The sequence below is a fragment of the Panulirus ornatus genome, chromosome 32 (assembly GCF_036320965.1).
Source record: "Panulirus ornatus isolate Po-2019 chromosome 32, ASM3632096v1, whole genome shotgun sequence".
NCBI lineage: Eukaryota > Metazoa > Arthropoda > Malacostraca > Decapoda > Palinuridae > Panulirus > Panulirus ornatus.
In genome coordinates this window covers 27,653,953-27,674,957 of record NC_092255.1, presented here as the reverse complement: position 1 = coordinate 27,674,957, position 21,005 = coordinate 27,653,953, and the positions used below count along the sequence as shown (strand labels likewise).

Here is a 21,005-nt window from a genome sequence, read left to right as displayed (position 1 = left end):
GTCAGTGCTGAATAGGGTCTGATTTAATGTGATCCTGTATATCATCACACCATCCAGGGCTATGAACTTTCCGCCTCCACAAAAAAGGGAAAAAAAAACGGCCTCGATACACTTACAACATAACTTGAATTAATCAAGGAAGAGAAACACAGAAGATATCAAACTGTACAGGAAGGCGACTGGCCGAAGCCGTATGGTAGGTACAAGATTACCCACTCCATCCATCTAACGCCGGCAAGGACTGGACCAGCGTCATCTGGTCAATGTGACGCCCTTGCCTCACACACACACACACACACACACACACACGCACGTGACACGTGCCCAAACGAATATATTACTGGTACAGGAAACATCTGTAGCCTACACTTATCTAAGTTACCAAATCTTGTCACATTTTCCAATTCATAAACATCCCGAAGTGTTAGACAACTAATTCTAAGCTGCTACACTAAACGTAATAGCAATGAAAAAAGGCATATCCTTTGAGATTCAATAAATGACCAGTCTAGTACTGTACTACAAACAAAAATACAGTATAACATGTACGTGTTGACGGTGGGGTGTGGGCAGGCAAAGTACCTGGAAATGTCTTCCCGCGCCATGCGACCAGTTCGCTGGCACACCTGGGCCTCAGAACAATACCAACTTCCTGGCCAGTGACTCCACAGCTGAGACGTTCAGGATGATCACATCCCCACCCTGGGGAAGGGGTAAGGAAACAGGCGACTGAGATAACCTTGAGGTAAGGGAGTACGGCTTGTGGGAAATGATGATAAAAACGTCTTTATCTCTCGACGCAGTGCTAACAAAATGCTTGTAAGTTCGAACCAATACACGCAACTCGCATGTAAACTACGGTCACCGATTACCACGATATAAACATGTTCATATATGTATACAATAATAGGTGGTGAGAGCAAGAAGAGAGCACCAGCAGGTGGAGACGGTGGTTGAGGGAGAGCAGGCTGGCTGGCGGCTACTCTTGGCGCCTAATTGGTGTTTGTGGAAGGAAGCGCGACAGCCTGGCAGACGGTTGGACCGCCGGCTGCTGCTGCTCGTGATCATTATAATCATCAGCACGAGTCATGGCATGGCTCGTGCCCGCCTGGCCAGGTGGTCAGGCCAAGACAGGTAAGGCCAGCCCGTGGTTAACAGGCTGAACGTTAAGACAGGATGGGAGGGAGGACTTGACCAGGAAAATTGACATTGCCACACAATAAGCCAATATCAGTTCTACCTTCACCAGTACATCAGAGACATTAGACATCTACCTCCATCAGCTCCCTTCCTTCGCCTAGCTCCTGCTGTTTTTCAGATGTGGGCATCGTAAACAGCCGACCATTGCACTTCCTGTGCTGGTAATAACCAATTAACTATACCCAACTGCACAGCTACCGGAAGTGTGGTCTGTAACACCTGCTTACATCTCTTGAGAGACCATTCCTTCAACCTCTTTAAGACCTTAGTATGAACCATGGACACGACGGTATGCCCTTAGTATGAACCATGGACACGACGGTATGACCTTAGTATGAACCATGGACACGACGGTATGACCTTAGTATGAACCATGAACACGACGGTATGACCTTAGTATGAACCATGGACACGACGGTATGACCTTAGTATGAACCATGGACATGATGGTATGACCTTAGCATGAACCATGGACACGACGGTATGACCTTAGTATGAACCATGGACACGATGGTATGACCTTAGTATGAACCATGGACACGACGGTATGACCTTAGTATGAACCATGGACACGATGATATGACCTTAGTATGAACCATGGACACGATGGTATGACCTTAGCATGAACCATGGACACGACGGTATGACCTTAGTATGAACCATGGACACGACGGTATGACCTTAGGTATGATGTCCCTACCTCTGACCCGGGACACAAGATCAGGCCATTATACCCATGGGTCGTACTATGACGTTTAATAAGGGCTTAATAAACCAAGCAATTCCCTGGTCTAATTTTATTTGTTCCTAACACTCACAAAGTCCATGCTCACACACATACACTTTACATTTATCTACATTGAACTACATATACATCTGACCACATCATCAGTTTACCTTAATTCTTAACTCTATTCAAAGCTATAATAATTCATATCTTTATCGACATATTCTTCATCCATGGTTTTAAGTTTACAATGATTTTTGGGCCAAGACATTTCATCAATCCCACTTCAACACAACCAATCCAGAGGACTGATATTTCAGATTCCAGAACAAGAGCGTCTTAGATAAGAGTGCATGCACGTCCTGAACAAAAACATTCTGACTCTTGCCAGCTACAATAAACTCAAGCTAAGGTGCTCCAAGCATGTGGTGGGACCAGGTAATTGGGCAAAATAGCCTAAATATGGTTATTTCTCAGCAGCATCTGACTTTTTACTATTTTGAGCCACTGTATTATAACCCACAGCATATGAAGCAGTCGAAGTACACCATGGAATAGTCTGTGGGGCTTTGCTGTGGTTTCAGTGCATTTACATGACACTCAGAGAGAAGTGTGAAAATAAGGCTATTGTTCATCTATTCCTGATGCTACCTTGCTAAGGCGGGAGAATTGATTGTGTAACAAATAATCACCTCTTTTGGCTTAATGTATAACTATCTAATGACCCAAATATTGTTTTGATCAACAGAGCCATGGAAACCTCAGCTTGTCGTTGGGTTATGACAAGAAATCTGATAAGATCTTATGGCTACCACATACGATACCTACAGTTTGTGAAGACATAGTTTTGCTAACTGTCGTATATATGAGGACACTCACATTTATATCTATAAAACTTGCACAAATCATAAATGCAACAAAGGATTTTTATATATTTCTATAAGATACTGTTAGTAACAATCACCCATTCAAACAAATGGAACTGTCTTGCTAAACATGGACTTTCTGGGCGACTGACTTGATGATGAAGGATGGTCTGTGACCTGAATCACAACCTGAAATAGGTTTCTAATCAGACACAAAATATGCTAACTGTGTCACTGAATCCACTATAATATAGTTTTTGATAAAAGGCATTGTATTCTTTTCAACATAACGACAGGCTGTATGATAAAATTTCCAAAACATATGCCACAAATGAACTGACGAGGTTTCTTAAACATTATGTAAAAGATGAAACACTGGAAAAAGTATTCTATAAACCTTATGCACACTTCAATAAATCAAATCATTTGCTCGAAATATGAAGTCAGTCTGTCATATTGTTTTCCATTCCATGACAAAGCTTACCATATATACTCATGTATAGTTCGAGTTTTTAAGACCAAATCATAAGGCAAAAAAAATTGGGGGTCGACCTGTACATAGGTAATATAATTGGTTAAGTTAAAATCTGTGCATTATGGGAAGGGCAAAGACCAACTTTAGCTTCAGACATGAAAAATATTAATAGTTACTGCCAGGAAACAACAGAAACGTGAACTATGTACGAATTAGTAATCCATAGTACCATAAAACTGTATTGTATACAAACTTGTCATGTTTCTGGAAAATAAAAAGCAAAACAATAAGAGTATAAACACAATTTCATATACAGTAATATTAAAAGGCAGCTCAAGATGGGCCCATGTAAAGGCAGAGCCTTCGTACCCGCAGGGCTCTGCCGTATCAGCTAGACAATACGTGTTTTTCGAATCGTTTTCAATTTAAAAAGTGTTACATCATGTACATTTCATCTTAACTGGGCTTGAATGAATAAATTCTTAGAAAGAGATTTTTTTTAAACGATGTATTTCAATGTAAAATAGGATAAAATACATGACAAAAACAAGACTTCCCTAACCTTCCATATTCAAAAGACGTTGCTTTTTTAAGTTTTCGGTTAAAATACTGTTATGCTACAATGATATTTTATTCATTCTGTGCTTGATATAATACATTCACGGAAATATAAAATTTTTGCTGAAATGTAGGTATCACAATGGAAAGGGATTAAATCATGACGAAAACAATTGACTTTTGCAGTCTTTCGTTCTTGATAAGATGTTATCGGAATTGATTTCGAATGATTTTCAGTTAAAAAACTATTGTATTACAACATTATTCTGTCCTAATTGACATAAATGAATACTTGAATGGAAATATACAATATTCTTGCTGAAACTATCTGTGTTTGTGTTGTAATAATACATGGTTAACAAATTGCCTTCGGTGCTTGGTGTTTCAGGCTTAATGAACCTCAGTTTATAGGATGCAGAGCTGGTTGTGAAGATTTTCTGAAATGAATTTTATATGCCATAAAATATGGTGTTTCATTACCCTAGTTTGTTGTTCCATTATCCTCAAAAACTTGGGTCAACCTATACATGAGGCACATCACAAATTAACGATTTCTTGACCAAAAATCAAAGGTCAACCTATACAAAAAGTAGACTTATAGACGAGTATATACGGTATATTGACCAGATAAAAACAAGTCACATAATTCAATTACCATCAGAAATAAAATCAGGCAATTACAGGCACTCACTGTGAAAGAAAAGTCACCCAATACATTACTATAAAAACAATAACTTTGCTTACTTTTTCTATCTGTGTTGTCTTGATGCCCTGGCACCATCTAATTGCTATAATCTCCACACCCAAAACTATTGCTGATATTGTGAAACCCAACAGCAATATGAAGAATGCTGCCTGAAAATACAAATCCACCTTATTAGAACTGCATACTGTTGCTGTTTAAAAGAATAACAATAGTATATTACAGATAATGAAAAAGAAGGCAGTCGGAAAATGCAAACCTATTATTTGAAACTTTAACATACATAACCACCTAGCTTCACTTATGACACTTATAGCTCTGCTTCCACTATGCAACATTCTTAACATCCAGAAACAAAGATGCATATACATTATCATATACAGAATAAAATTTGTACCATAGTGATTAGATAATGCAGATCTACATTTTTAATTCAACTTATCAAATAATCAGTCTGGCTATATTTGTATATACACTGTAACTATAACTTTAGCCATTTAATTTCATTAATGTCAAATGATCCTGGGTTTATTCCATGCAGGCCTTGAGAGAAGAAGAGAAATAAACTGAGGTAGTACCTGTAGGTGCTGAAGATTAATAGCTATGGGCCCAGTGAGACCAGACACAGAGAAGTTTGGGGAGGCATTGTTCACCTCATCATATGCCCACTTGTACACCAACCCTGCCTCTGTCAGCCGGATCAAACTGAAAAAAAAAAAAAAGCATACAAATGGAAACAGAAATTACCCTACTGGTCAATCAGATTCATAACTGCACATCTAAAATGACTAATATCATTCATACAAGTGTAGATATTTATTACCACTTACTTTCAACTGTTACTATCAATACATACTTTTTTAACATTCTTATTTTTTCCATTAAACACAATCCCCATTTCCCACATCAGCGAGGTAATGCCAGAAAACAGATGAGGAATGGCCCACCTACTCATACACACACATCATATATATATATATATATATATATATATGTATATATATATATATATATATATATATATATATATATATATATATATATATATATATATATATACATATATATGTTTTGGAAGGAGTAAATAAAGTGCGTAAGACAAGGGAGCAAATGGGAACTTCAGTGAAGGGGGCTAATGGGTAGGTGATAACAAGTAGTGGCAATGTGAGAGGGACATGGAGTGAGTATTTTGAAGGTTTGTTGAATGTGTTTGATGATAGAGTGGCAGATATAGGGTGTTTTGGTCGAGGTGGTATGCAAAGTGAGAGGGTTAGGGAAAATGATTTGGTAAACAGAGAAGAGGTAGTAAAAGCTTTGCGGAAGATGAAAGCCGGCAAGGCAGCGGGTTTGGATGGTATTGCAGTGGAATTTATTAAGAAAGGGGGTGACTGTATTGTTGACTGGTTGGTAAGGTTATTTAATGTATGTATGATTCATGGTGAGGTGCCTGAGGATTGGCGGAATGCTTGCATAGTGCCATTGTACAAAGGCAAAGGGGATAAGAGTGAGTGCTCAAATTACAGAGGTATAAGTTTGTTGAGTATTCCTGGGAAATTATATGGGAGGGTAGTGATTGAGAGGGTGAAGGCATGTACAGAGCATCAGACTGGGGAAGAGCAGTGTGGTCTCAGAAGTGGTAGAGGATGGGTGGATCAGGTGTTTGCTTTGAAGAATGTATGTGAGAAATACTGAGAAAAGCAAATGGATTTGTATATAGCATTTATGGATCTGGAGAAGGCATATGATAGAGTTGATAGAGATGCTGTGTGGAAGGTATTAAGAATATATGGTGTGGAAGGCAAGTTGTTAGAAGCAGTGAAAAGTTTTTATTGAGGATGTAAGGCATGTGTATGTGTAGGAAGAGAGGAAAGTGATTGGTTCTCAGTGAATGTGGGTTTGCGGCAGGGGTGTGTGATGTCTCCATGGTTGTTTAATTTGTTTATGGATGGGGTAGTTAGGGGGTGAATGCAATGGTTTTGGAAAGAGGTGCAAGTATGCAGTCTGTTGTGGATGAGAGAGCTTGGGAAGTGAGCCAGTTGTTGTTCGCTGATGATACAGCGCTGGTGGCTGATTCATGTGAGAAACTGCAGATGCTGGTGACTGAGTTAGGTAAAGTGTGTGAAAGAAGAAAGTTGAGAGTAAATGTGAATAAGAGCAAGGTTATTAGGTACAGTGGGGTTGAGGGTCAAGTCAATTGGGAGGTACATTTGAATGGAGAAAAATTGGAGGAAGTGAAGTGTTGTAGATATCTGGGAGTGGATTTGAAAGCAGATGGAACCATGGAAGCGGAAGTGAATCATAGGGTGGGGGAGGGGGCAAAAATTCTGGGAGTCTCGAAGAATGTGTGGAAGTCGAGAACATTATCTCGGAAAGCAAAAATGGGTATGTTTGAAGGAATAGCGATTCCAACAATGTTGTATGGTTGCAAGGTGTGGGCTATGAATAGAGTTGTGCGCAGGAGGGTGGATGTGCTGGAAACGAGATGTTTGAGGACAATATGTGGTGTGAGGTGGTTTGATCGAGTAAGTAATAATAGGGTAAGAGAGATGTGTGGTAATAAAAAGAGTGTGGTTGAGAGAGCAGAAGAGGGTGTTTTGAAATGGTTTGGTCACATGGAGAGAATGAGTGAGGAAAGATTGACAAAGAGGATATATGCGTCAGAGGTGGAGGGAATGAGGAGAAGTGGGGGACCAAATTGGAGGTGGAAAGATGGAGTGAAAAAGATTTTGAGCGATCGGGGCCTGAACATGCAGGAGGGTGAAAGGCGTGCAAGGAATAGAGTGAATTGGAACGATGTGGTATACCGGGGTTGACATGCTGTCAATGGATTGAACCAGGGCATGTGAAGCATCAGGGGTAAACCATGGAAAGTTCTGTGGGGTCTGGATGTGGAAAGGGAGCTGTGGTTTCGGTGCATTATTACATGGCAGCTAGAGACTGAGTGTGAACGAATGGGGCCTTTGTTGTGTTCCTAGCGCTACCTCGCGCACATGAGGTGGAGGGGGTTGTTATTTCATGTGTGGTGGAGTGGCGATGGGAATGAATAAAGGAAGACAGTATGAATTATGTACATGTGTATATATGTATATGTCTGTGTGTGTATATGTATGTATATATTGAAATGTATAGGTATGTATATTTGCATGTGTGGGCGTGTATGTATATACATGTGTATGTAGGTGGGTTGGGCCATTCTTACGTCTGTTTCCTTGCGCTACCTCGCTAACATGCGGGAGACAGTGACAAAGCAAAATATATAAATAAATTAATACCCATATACTCATATGAATACACACAGACATATACATATATGCACATGTACATATTCATATTTGCTTGCCTTCATCCATTCCTGGTGTTACCCTGTCCCACAGGAAACAGCAATGCCACCCCCACTTATTTTTGTTTTTTTATGCTGTGGTAACTTCAGCTTACACCCTTTAACTGATATATTACAAGCATCATACTTACCATACTGATTAAGTTCCTTAAAAGCTATAGATTTTGTATGTTATCATTGCAACAGTATAAGTAACCTCATGAATCCACCTGTCAGCCTGTATATATGTATTTCTACACCGATTCTCTCCACATGCTCCAACCATCTAAACACTCAGTACCCAAAACTATCTATACTTACTCTTCTGATTTTCCATCTATCTATAGAAAAATTAATTTCAAGTGCTTACAACCTAATAACCATTCTAGTGGTTTACAATTCCTTTGCTTTCATCACTCTCCAAATAGAGTTACCTCAACTTCTATTCTTTGCAATGTTTACTGGTACATCTCTAATCACCGAAACTTTCTTATCTACAGCTCATTAAATCAATTCTTATACCAATTAATCTATTTCTTGTAGAGGACCACTCTAACTTTATTTCTCCTTCCTCCACAGGCCCTTCATTACTTCCAGTTCCTTTGTCGCCAACACAAAATCCACATATAACACCCTCAGTTTCCATTTATTCAGGATGACATCTTTATTTATGCTGCATGTTATAACCCCTTCTCTCCCCAACTAATTAATACTTTTAATATCAACAACCATGGTAATGAAGTCTTTCTGCTTTCCTCAACTCTACTGTTAAATGATAACGAAGGGTAGAGGTGTAAGTATGGAAGGGAAGAATGGAATACAAGACAGTACAATCCTCCCAACCCTGACCTACACAGCTGAAACATGGACATGGAATGAATAACAAAGGTCAAGAATAAAAGCTGTGGAAATGAGTTGCTTGAAAGGAGCATGTGGTATGACTAAATGGAATGAAGAAAGAAATGAGGGGGTGTATGTGAGATTTAGTATGGCTGGAGAATGTAAAGGGAATGAATTGAGTAGTAGTAAAGTTAGTGAAAAGTAATACTTTGAGGTGGTTTGGGCATCTGGAAATGCAAAATGGGAAATTCATAAGGAGAGTGTGTGATTGTACAATTAAAGGGGTTGGTGTGAGAGGAAAACCATCAATAACATGGGGAAATCAAGATTAGTGGAAGGAGAGAAATTGTGGAGGAATGTGTGGAATTGTGTATGCAAGGAAGGCATGTAAGGACTGGGATAAGTGCACACTCTTTTGCTATGAACATCACCTTAATGGAAGTTCCCAGAGGGAACAGGCCTCAGATATAAATAGATTAATAGATATTGTTACAGTAAACATATGATACCATGAAATACCTTCAGCAGTGTAAAAACAATAGCTTATGCTGACAAGAATAAACTGATACGTTAAAGTCAATTGACACAATCTTAAATAAGGTGTACATGACAAATAAATACATCAATACATGTGGAAAACGTAATGATGAACAAAAGCAGAAAAGGAATATGGGAGCTAACGCCTAAAAGTAAGGTCAGATCACAGTTACGTAATGATCTGAGAACACAGAATCCCATTGGAGAAATCTATATCTCCTTTAACAAAAAACTAATTCATTATCACTGCATTATCATTATAATTATTTCATTCTTGTTCACTGTTTCCCATGTACCAGGAACAGATGAGGAAAAGCCCTCATTCGCTCATATCCATTCTTTAGCTGTTATGTGTAATGCAATGAAATCAAAGTTCCCCCATCCACAACCAGGTCCCACATACCTTTCCATGGCTTTCCCCAGTTGCTTCATGTGCCCTGATTCAGTCTGCTAACAGTAAAAATCATCATTATTACAATGACTATCAATGTATAACCCCAGGACCTCATTTTCTGAAGGTGCCTCTGCAGTTTCAAGGTTGCACTACTTCTACTGTGGCAAGGAAATGATGGACTCCTTTGGACTGCAGTTCTTCTACAAGATCATACTCCTTTTTGTTGATAAATGATGATACTGGCTTCCTAAAGGTGACTTTCACTAGTATCATAACCACATGCAACCAGAGCTCAGTAATGCCTATGCAATCAATCACTGTACACTTAAATATATAATGATGACCATATGATGTTTCCTGAAACATATAAAGTTGTGAAGTACACATACTTCACTTTAGCTAACTACAAGGTTGGCTTCAGTTATATGAACAAGAGGTACCTGTACTGCTTAATATCGCATCAAGAGTTAAAAAAGGAAAATAGTCAATTTACAATAAGTTACATGGTAAGCTATTTGCTTCTGCTTAAAGGATGAACAGTATCAATTTTAACTTCCAATTGTTCGACACTTTTTTAGAATTACAATTCTTGCAAAAATATAAATTCTTTTTACATTACTATGCACATTTTGCCTATCACAGCAACAGCTGCTGTCATCAGGTTAGTTTTTAGAACACCATGTGAAGACTTGTCAAAAAGCAAAAACTGTCTACCGGTTAACATTAGATTTGCATTTTAAGTATGTGCATCAATCTCCAGTCAATAAAACACAACTCAGACCTAAACTGGAAAAACTGGTAAGTGACTATTGGCCAGTTGCTTTTCACACACCTACAGAGATATTTCAAATACTGTAGAAGGAAACTTACCTGAAACACCGGAATTCATATAATGTAAAAAGAAAGATGGAGACAAGTTTTAAAATAAGTTCAAGAAAACATGCTGTAACAGCACATCACTAAGCACACTTACAAAGAAAAAGAAATTTAACTTTTAAAAGATATTCACCATGTAACAAAGAAAACAATGATAGTATCTACAAAAAAGTCACTTTCATTCTTAAAATATTTTGTGGTGTTTCTTGTGTAATTCTTAAACTAGTAACAGAGTCAAAAGTCAGAGACACAGGAGCAATAATCAATTAACTGAACTCTTTGCCTGTAAGGAGTCCAAGTCAGTGAAGTTCTGAGAAAATAGATTGCAGTTTTAAGAAACACCAAGAGGTTCAAATTTAATGTATTGAGAATCTAAGGGTGCTCACATCCTGCTGAAGACATCCTTGAAGGGTGAGCCACTACTGCAGGCAATACCATAACACTGGGGTAGGAAGGTATGGCGGGCAATGTAGTAATATTCTCGTCCATATTGGGCAGCTTTCATCTTAGAATTGAGCTGAGCATTGATGAACACATACTTTTTATCCCTGACCTGAAAGAGGAGAGAATAAGTAACTGAACAGAACATTTTTGTATACATTTATGACCCTTACATAATGACAATTTTTCCATCTTCTGAATCTTGAAGCAGGAATAATTTCTTGCATATGCTAAAGTTTCCCTTCAACATTTCTGAGATGGATTTTTTTCAGATATTTTCAAATCTTTGTTTCCAAATGCATAATCAGTGCCATATATTAACATATACCCCTACATATACCTTCCATTATTACAGTGCAGTGAGCATTCAAGATCAGTCAGGAATAATAAGAATGTGACTACAAATCTTTCAGATTATCCTGGCCTCTGTTGCTCTATGACAGCATTTCTCTTTCATAGACTCATTTCTACCATCCCTCAGACCATTCATTTTGTGTGTATATGTGTGCATGCTTGTGTGCATTTGTGTGTGCAGTATGTGCAAGTGGATTCTGGATACCTGACTGCCTCACCATTCTGAAGCCAATCTCTGGGTTAAGCAGGAAGCTCTGCTCTGGGTGCTCATGGTCAAAAAGCTGCCACACCTCATAGTAAATTCCACTTTTTGCAGCCTGAAAAACACTACAATGTTAAATCTGTTTAATGTTCATTGATTTCAGTCACAAATTTTAAACTGTAAATGTCTGTTCAGTTTGTACATACATTCAGTCTGGAAAGGTAGTCAGAAAAGAGTATACAAAGATGTACGCAAATGAAATAGTCATCCTATATGTATCTATACTTATTGGATAACTGATATAGTTACAGTATAAGTATATATATCAACATTTTCAAAGAAACTTCCTCTAAACATAGAGCTAAGCACACTGGTGTATGTGACAAACATCAGAAGACAGATATTGTAGTGCTTATGCACGGAGTGAAAACTGAGGCATGCAAGGAAAAAAAACTAAATTTTAATGCTTATGAAGAAAAATAGAAAGAGCAGGATTTCATGTGATAAACTTGCATTTTAGGAACTTATGATATGAATTTTAATCATACATGTTAGAAAATCATTTATACTACTGGTATTCATATCTAACTAATTCATAACTTTGTAAAGGGATAACTTCCCTGAACTGCATAAAACATGCTTAATGTAATGATTAATGAAACCAATATTGCTAAATGTAGTTTTCAGTTATTTTCTATGGTACAATTTCAGTTTATCGTAATACAGAATTATTACAATCTGGTCAAAAAATGATTTGATTTTCATGTTTATTGTATGTTGAGTATACTCAGAATTTGCATATCTTACTTTCATCTACAAGTATGTACAAAGTCTGGCCACTACTGAGTGGCATCATGACTTATGTTTTTTTCATTTCTGCACTTTCTCTAAGATCTTAACATCTTAGATATGACTAATTCACCATTATAATATCAACTGATTTCACTCTGCCTGCAAGGACAAGTTTTAATGTGAGGTAAACAGGAAGTGTTGTATAAGACATAGTGAATTTCATGAACTCCACTATGTCATGTATGACATTTTCTAGAGTGAATCATTGACAAGTGTGTTATGTTCACTGTAATTTTTCAGTCACACACACTGATCTTAATTTTTCTTAAGAAATAACTGAATTTCATTCATTTGAAAATGTATGGGGCATAGTTCTTTCAGGTAATTCCAAAACTAACAAATAACATTCCTATATAAGTTCATGGTAAATACTGTAAACCCAAAAATCAGACTACGCTACTTCTAAACTGAGGCTATTACTTATTTAGTGTGACTAAACTTTGAATGAAGCTTTAGAAAATGACCTTCAAGGCTGCTTCAAAGCTGGTGTCTCTTGTGGTGCTGATTATGTGGCCATCATCATGAGCCTGTGCTAGCTCATGTAGTGAATCGATGGGTGTCTCAAAAGCTGGGATGGCGAGCACTGATGTCAATGTCCCTGAGTACATTGCTAGAGGTGGATATCAAAATTAAGATTAAAATGAATAAAGAACCAATATGTCATGCACATGTACGTCTACAGTAAAAGATAGATACAGTCATGAGAGACAAACAGCATCTAGTAAGTAGGAGTACTTATGACATAGTCAAACCAAAATGGCAGGACTAGCATGAAGTGCTCACTGCACAGAAAGAGAGTGTACCTACCTATGAGTAGCTATAACAAGATTTTTCTTAAGGTATGACTAACATGTAGCAATCATGCCATTTCTTCCTTCTTTCACAATACAATAATGTTATGCTGCCACACATAGCACGGCAGTCTATCATGGTTTCATCTAGAAATGCTTTAAGACATTAGTCCTGTTTTCTTATGAAATTTTTATTGCTAATACCTGGCTACTTTTACTCACACTAATCAAAACAATGAACAGTCTCTACAGCTTTCTTGCTGGACTCTAGAACTTTTTTGTTTGCTACCTTTTTCAGATATTCTGCAAAATTCAAGCAGATCTAATATGTTTTTTCTAGTTCATGAAGCTTTTAAAATTAGGATACTTTTTCTTGATTCCCACCATCTGTTGTTATTCATACATTACAAAAGAAGACCATATATCTTTCTCTTCTTCCTTTCAGTGTGTATAGTTTTTACACACTAAATTTCATTCTATCTTTTAATTCTATTTCTTTCTCTCATTGATTTAAGTTTTCTTTACTGGTAACCACACCACACAACATTCAATTGTACTTTTTATATATGCAATGAAAATTTTCACTATCATCTTTCTTTTGTAATAAAAGTTCTCATCACACTGCTCATTACTGAACTTAATTGTATAATTTTTTCAATGAGGTCTTCCAATTCCAGGCCAGTTCTTCGACATTTTCTTCACTATAAATCTCTTTCCCTACTGGACACATGTAAGGCATATCATCCTGAAATTATGGATTGCTTCATGATTTTTTTCATAACTGCTTGTTCCTGTCTGAAGTGCATTCTTAATGCTACAATAGCCTCAGAAATGGTATCCTAGTTACAAAAAACATCAATATTACTATTCAAAAGAAATATTCTATTTTCAAGTGATGGACCAAATATTTCAGATGACTTTTTGGTTTCAAGAAACATTAATGTATGTTTTACAGTATTTAAGACTGCTTAAACCATTCTCACCATATACATAGAAGGAAAAGAGGTACCAGCAGAAGAAGATAAATCGGAGGGACCAATGATGGGACTGAATGAGATTGTTCTGAACCATCAAGTTTCTGTACATGTTAAAGCTGAGGCTTTGCAAGGAGAAGTGGACACTGTCTTCCTCCCCAAAATACATCACGAGTAGACGAGTCACTAAGTAAAGTACTGGTCCCACCAGCACAGTCACTAGGCAGATACACAACCACACCTGTGAGGGAATTACAGCAAGCGGTGATTATATCATGGGTCAGCAGGCAGGGCAACAGATTTATCAGCACTGTTGCCAGTAGGATACACAATCACATCTGCTTGAAGAATTGGTGACTTATGACATGGATAAGCTGTTACAGCCACAGGCCTACTTACATCAGGATACTGTCGCACCAGTTGGGGCATGTATTGATTATAATACTAGTCAGGAAGTATGGCATCAAGTTCAGTTGCACCATCACAAGGATAATAATCATAACTGCTGGTTAAATCCTGACTATAACATATATCAATAAGTAAATTGGTTGGTTCATTACCTCCATCACCAAGAAGACAGCCATTAATACTAGATGAAGTAGTGGTTCATAACTTAGCAAGTAGAGCAATGGGTCCACATGTAGTGGGGCAAGTGGTAACTACAACTCTAGTTAGCAGGTACTGTGATACATCCACACCCATTGTGCCCTTTAGTGATAATAACTTAAGTCAGCACATACAGTAGTGGGTCCATACTTGCTATGGTACATAATCACAACAATAGTGACATAAAGCTAATATTCTAAACAAGTCATGAAATTCTCACTTTTCTGATGGTAATGTTAATTTATATGTTTGTTAATGCACAATATTTGTTTGATCAACTTCCTTACCTCAAGGGTGAAGGGAGAGAAGACTGCAAAGGATCGATTCTTTTTCTTGGGAGCAGGTGACACCAGCGTGGTGGATTCCATATAGTAAGGTGTTGTGAAATCCACTACAGTCTCTCGACTACCTAGAGGAGCAAAAGTAGGTAAAATATAGTCGAACAAATTGAAGGAATGAACTATATAATTAGGTACAAATCATCTGACTAGACTAAGCAGTTAATGAATGAAATGAAAAGAAGCACATGATGATGTATCAGTGGTTTCAAACAATAACAGGTAATGGATAAGATTCAACAGTTCATTCTTTTTATTTTGTGAAGTATTGGTAGACGGTAAAGAACAAATTAAGACTGAATTGTATGAAAACATTGTAAAGTACAGAAATCAAGTAACAAAGGCTGAGGAGTGTTCCAGACATTGCAGGAATAACAACAGAGTTAATCAACCAAGCATACGAGTTACAACTTCTATACCAACACCCTTTTTAATAGAAAGCATATCTATCATAGCAAAAGTGAAAAATGGAAAAAACATACAAATATGTAATAATATATAAATCTATTCATGTACTCATAAACAATAATGGTTGTTTGGATGCCAAATCAATTTGTGACATAGCCAGTCAGTCAGCTTATTGGTTCCTATATTTTCATTCATCATACTTGATCGCCGTTTCCCACATCAACGAGGTAACGCCAGGGAACAAAGAACGACCCATCCACACACATACAAATATTATATAAATAAACGCACAGACATATACATATCAACATATACACACAAAGATATATACATACATTCACATACACATATTCATACCTGCTTGCCTTCATCCATTACGGTGCCACCCCGCACCACAGGAAACAGCATCGCCACCCCCTGCGTCGCGAGGAAGCGTCAGGAAAACAGATAAAAAAGGCCACATTCATTCACAGTCTCTAGCTGTCATGCATAATAATGCATAATACACCGAAACCACAGCTCCCTATCCACATCAAGGCCCATACACCTTTCCTCTGTTTGCCCCTGATGTTTCACATGCCCTGGTTCAGTCCATTGACAGCACATCAACCCTGGTATACCACATTGTTTCATTTTACTCTATTCCTTGCACACTTCTCACCTTCCTGCATGTTCCGGCCCCGATTGCTCAAAATCTTTTTCACTCCATCCACCTCCAATTCGGTCTCCTGCTTCTCCTCTCCTTGTTCCCTCCACCTCTGACATATATATCCTTTTTGTCAATCTTTCCTCACTCATTCTTTCCATATGTCCAAACTATTCCAACACACCATCTTCTGCTCTCTCAACCACACTCTTTTTATAACCATAAATGTCTCTTATCTTTTCATTACTCACTCAATCAAACCACCTCACACCACATACTGTCCTCAAACACTTCACTTCCAATACATCCACCCTCCTCCGTACAACCCTATCTACAGCCCATGCCTCACAACCATATAACATTGTTGGAACTACTATTCCTTCAAACACTCATTTTTGCTCTCCGAGATAACGTTATCTCTTTCCACATATTCTTCATCGCTTCCAGAACCTTCCACTCCCAGATGTTTAAAACACTTCACTTCCTCCAATTATTCTCCAATCAAACTTACATCCCACCTAACTTGTCCCTCAACCCTGCCGAGCATTAGCTAATAACCTTGCTCTCATTCACATCTACTCTCCACTTTTTCCTTTCACACACTTTTCCAAACTCAGTCACCAACTTCTGCAGTTTCTCATTCGAATCAGCCATCATCGCAGTATCATCAGCGAACAACTGACTCACCTTCCAGGACCTTTAATCCCCAAAAGACTGCATATCTGCCCCTCTGTCCAAAACTCTTGCATTTAGCTCCGTAACCCCACATCATTAATAAATTAAACAACCATGGGGACATCACACACCCCTGCCGCAGACCGACCTTCACGAGGAACCAATCACTCTCCTCTCTTCCTACTGGTACACATGCCTTACACACTTGATCAAAATTTCTTGCTACTTCTAGTAACTTACTTCCCACACCATATACTATTAAAACATTCCACAAAGCATCTCTATCAACCCTATCATATTCCTTCTCCAGATCCATAAATGCTACATACAGATTCATTTGCTTTTCTAAGTATTTCTCACATACATCATTCAAAGCAAACACCTGATCCACACATCCTCTACCATTTCTGAAACCAAACCGCTCTTCCCCAATCTGATGCTCTGTACCTACCTTTACCCTCTCAATCAATACCTTTCCATACAATTTTCCAGGAATATTCAACAAACTTATGACTAATCTAAGCACTCACCTTTATCCCCTCTGCCTTTGTACAATGGCACTATACATGTTCCTCCAAATCTCATGCTCTTCACCATGATCCCTACATACACTGAGTATCCTTACCAAACAATCAACAACACAGTCACTCCCTTTCTTAATAAATTCAACTGCAATACCATTCAAACCCATCGCCTTGCCTGATTTCATCTTCTGCAAGGCTTTTACCACCTCTTCACTCTTAACCAAACCATTCTCCCTGACTCTCACTTCGCACATCACACCACCACGACCAAATCACCCTACATCTGCCACTCTATCATCAGTTACATCACTACCTGTTATCACTTCCCCCCTTCACCGATATTCCCATTTGTTCTCTAGTCTTATGCACGTTATTTACCTCTTTTCAAACATCTTTTTATTCTCCCTAAAATTTAATGATACTCTCTCATCCCAACTCTCATTTGCCCTCTTTTTCAACCCGAAATGGTATGGGCAACTGAATGTCCTGATCAGGGCCATCTCATCTATGATATCAACCAAATAGCTGACAAGCCCCGGGTAGAATAAACTGCTGAGTAGACTGAGGACCAAGTGCCGCATATTTACCTGGAATATTTTCATAACTGTCTCTAGCTATAAAGGATCCAATCTCGGAATTTAAGTTCTCTGCTTCGTTTACTTACATGATTAATACTTTTACTTTCTCGTTCATGCTATAGATCATTTTCTCTTTAAACCTGTTCTCTACAATGGAATTCCTTTATTTGCCAGCTTTTATTTTCTTCAATTAGTTTTATCCCATGTTTCCTCTTTTCCATTCTCTTCTGTTCATCCACAGGTTTCAAACTTTTACCTTCCTTTTCTCCCATATCTCCTTTCAAAGTTTTTCATAATTCATCTATATATATACTTTCATCTATCATAAGACGGTGTCATGTTGGTATGTATGTCCTAATATACATAACTATAGTCACATCTGCCATTAATTATTCTATGTAACTTTCTCTTTTCTATCTTAATATGAAAGTTCAAGACGTTAGATTACCTTCTGTTGTGCCACGTTTCCCCCTCCATCTGTTTAAAGTGTAACGTAATTACCTCATGTTTTGATCTGGTGCACGTTTGCTTTATTGACTTCAAAGACCAGAATGTGCCATATCTTTTTTGAAAAGATGGTAAATTGATAAGAGACAGAAAGGAAAAGAGAGGTTATTATATATAAGTATGACGATGTAATCTGAAATATGAGTGTTCCTCTACTACACATCACTGAGAACGGCAATACAATACTTAGTTTTATTTTTTCTAAATAACTGTAAATCTGGAAATCTTCAGTAGAATTCAAATGTATTGTTAATATCATAGATAAGCCCAAGGCCAAATTTGTAGGACTTCTGCGGCTTCGAGGCTGCATTACAATCAGAGGCAGGGAGATAAATTGTAATCTCTTTCATCAACTGATAAAGTCCTGCTAAACGTGACTTTTAACTTGCGGTGTAGCCACAAGCAGAGTCCAATAATACACCTCCCAAAAATTACTAAGATACATTAATAAAGTTTTTGAAAGATGAAACGATGTGGAGTGGATTGCATCTCAATGCAGTTCACTCCGTACTAAAACAAATCATTGACAAATACGTCTGGAATACTGAGACCAATTACTTGTGATCATTTCACCATGAACCTATGGAAAGAACATACTTGTGATTGTGAGCTCACACAGTGCGACGTGAGCTTCATGCCTGGCAACTTGCCCTATAAGGCCTGTAATGGTGTTGTCTGGCTGGGGTCCACCCCACTTGCCATCTGGGGGTCGTATAATGCGGTACCTGTCAAAATATATCACAACCACTCATCATGCACAACCACCGTCCAAAGTATGGTTTTGAAATGCCAACTTTTTTCTTTGCAACATACAAAGGGGAATTAGGTAAAAATGATGCACAAATTCAATGTATGCATGTACATATCTTTGTAATTGTATGTGGGCAGTGAATTATGAGTAAATGAAAGACTTCAAGGAATAATAACGTGCATCCTAATCTATCATACTTTATGATAAATTCTATCAAGATAAAGTGGCATTTATTGCAACAACCTTGAAATACAATATACATGTGTATATATGATGAATAAGGGTGATGAAACATAATCTACTTACCTCATTTACACAACGTGATATTTCAACTTCGATGATGATGTCACTACGACATACTCCAGAATGTGTAAAAGGAGGTCTTTCTTTTTTTTTTGCTATATATCAAAACTTTTCAAGTTTAGTTAAGTTATGATGGAACAAAGAAGCCAGTGCAGTTCTGGATAGGATATAATGTGACAAATAATCCATTATGATTCTATTGTCTGTCCATAACGGTTAATAAAGCGTGAGATATTTTCACTCACAAACTATACAGCAAAACTCTGACGAACAGATCACTGAAAATACAAGTGAATGATACTGAATAAAAGTATCTACTTAGAGTGCTCATCATGAGCTGCTGACTGTACTAACGTGAAGTTGAGTGTTTCACTAAGGGTGCTGATCACTTTATAGTCGACACCAGAGATGGGTATGACAGTGCCATTCTGTAGTTCTTTGATGGTGAAGAACGGCCTGTTATTATTTGTGGTCACCAGCAACTGACGCCCATGGAGGTTGGAATAGAGTTGCTGAAGGTCAGGAACCAGTTCACCCCTCACGCGCTGGCTTCTGCCGCTTACAGCACCAGCCAGGGACCATGACTCAATCAGGTGGAACCTGTAAGAGCGTCCTCGGTAGTCATGTGTATATATATATATATATATATATATATATATATATATATATATATATATATATATATGTGTGTGTGTGTGTGTGTGTGTGTGTGTGTGTGTGTGTAAAGGTTAGCAAGTCTTTAGTGCTATATATGACACGTGACACGTCCATCTATGCTAATCCTAAGGACCGGCCACTCACCTTATCTGACCATCGGGGTCAACCCTGGATGAGAATAGCAGAGCCTTTTGGGGTGTGATCCGCTGTACCAGTGCCACCTGAAAAAAATATTTAGTTGTGACACATCTTCTCTAACATGAAATTAGTTCTGCAGTCATTATCACGTCCTGATGCTGTGGCTCAACGTGAAATGCGTGGCTTAACTACTGACAAAATGTTTACTCTTATGTGTCCATACCTCAGCTCTTAAGTAGAAAATGCTGGGTAAGTTGTGGATATTGTTGGATGCGTACGTGTTACACAGCATCATGTAGTAATAAATACGAGCATGGCAGCCAGGATGTAACCAGACGTTCCTGATCAAGTCATACCTTGGTCGCGTTCTGCCGCAAACATGAAATACGTACTTGGTTGTTTGGGCTTCAGGCCTATCAACATCCAGGGTTAGTAAAGTCGTCATCGTCAACCTACATCAACCAAACGAAAAATTTTAACACCTTTTGATGTTACGGATGTTTCGAAGATCATATACGTACACTCACTCTCACTATGTATATAACTGTATATATATACTTCATTTTATTTGCAGCTTAACATACGGATCTTTTGATAATACTGAAAAGAAATTCTGAACTTTGTTTCTCTATTTTCTCAAATAGTGTTTACATCAATTAGGAATAAAATGAAAAAAACACGGTATATAATTCTGGAGCCTGATATCAGTATGACAAAACTCCATGAAGATATTTCTACATTATCCCTTGTAAGGAATCGTGCAAT

The 21,005-nt window shown here is 37.9% G+C and overlaps 1 protein-coding gene and 1 long non-coding RNA gene across 4 annotated transcripts in view; one reads left to right on the top strand and one right to left on the bottom strand.

Annotated features, from left to right (window-relative positions):
- Positions 1 to 335: 335 nt before the first annotated feature.
- Positions 336 to 2,810, top strand: LOC139759253 (uncharacterized). The gene is made up of 3 exons (XR_011715018.1): positions 336 to 745; positions 911 to 1,134; positions 2,676 to 2,810. It is a non-coding gene; the product is annotated as an uncharacterized lncRNA (long non-coding RNA).
- The window catches only part of LOC139759252 (glutamate receptor ionotropic, delta-2-like), a 29,921-nt gene continuing 10,898 nt past the window's right edge, over positions 1,983 to 21,005 (bottom strand). Inside the window, exons 7-17 of one of the 3 annotated variants that reach the window (XM_071681383.1) lie at positions 20,247 to 20,323; positions 19,800 to 20,045; positions 18,989 to 19,116; positions 15,003 to 15,124; positions 14,119 to 14,350; positions 12,809 to 12,954; positions 11,509 to 11,607; positions 10,882 to 11,048; positions 5,108 to 5,234; positions 4,571 to 4,681; positions 1,983 to 2,982 (exon numbers count right to left, since the gene is read on the bottom strand). In XM_071681383.1, coding sequence (XP_071537484.1) covers positions 2,896 to 2,982; positions 4,571 to 4,681; positions 5,108 to 5,234; positions 10,882 to 11,048; positions 11,509 to 11,607; positions 12,809 to 12,954; positions 14,119 to 14,350; positions 15,003 to 15,124; positions 18,989 to 19,116; positions 19,800 to 20,045; positions 20,247 to 20,323 — 1,542 coding nt within the window. In that variant the 3' untranslated portion in view covers positions 1,983 to 2,895. Of the gene's footprint in view, positions 2,983 to 3,607; positions 4,264 to 4,570; positions 4,682 to 5,107; positions 5,235 to 10,881; positions 11,049 to 11,508; positions 11,608 to 12,808; positions 12,955 to 14,118; positions 14,351 to 15,002; positions 15,125 to 18,988; positions 19,117 to 19,799; positions 20,046 to 20,246; positions 20,324 to 21,005 lie in introns of those variants that run through there. The other 2 variants (XM_071681381.1, XM_071681382.1) reach the window with 2 other exon arrangements.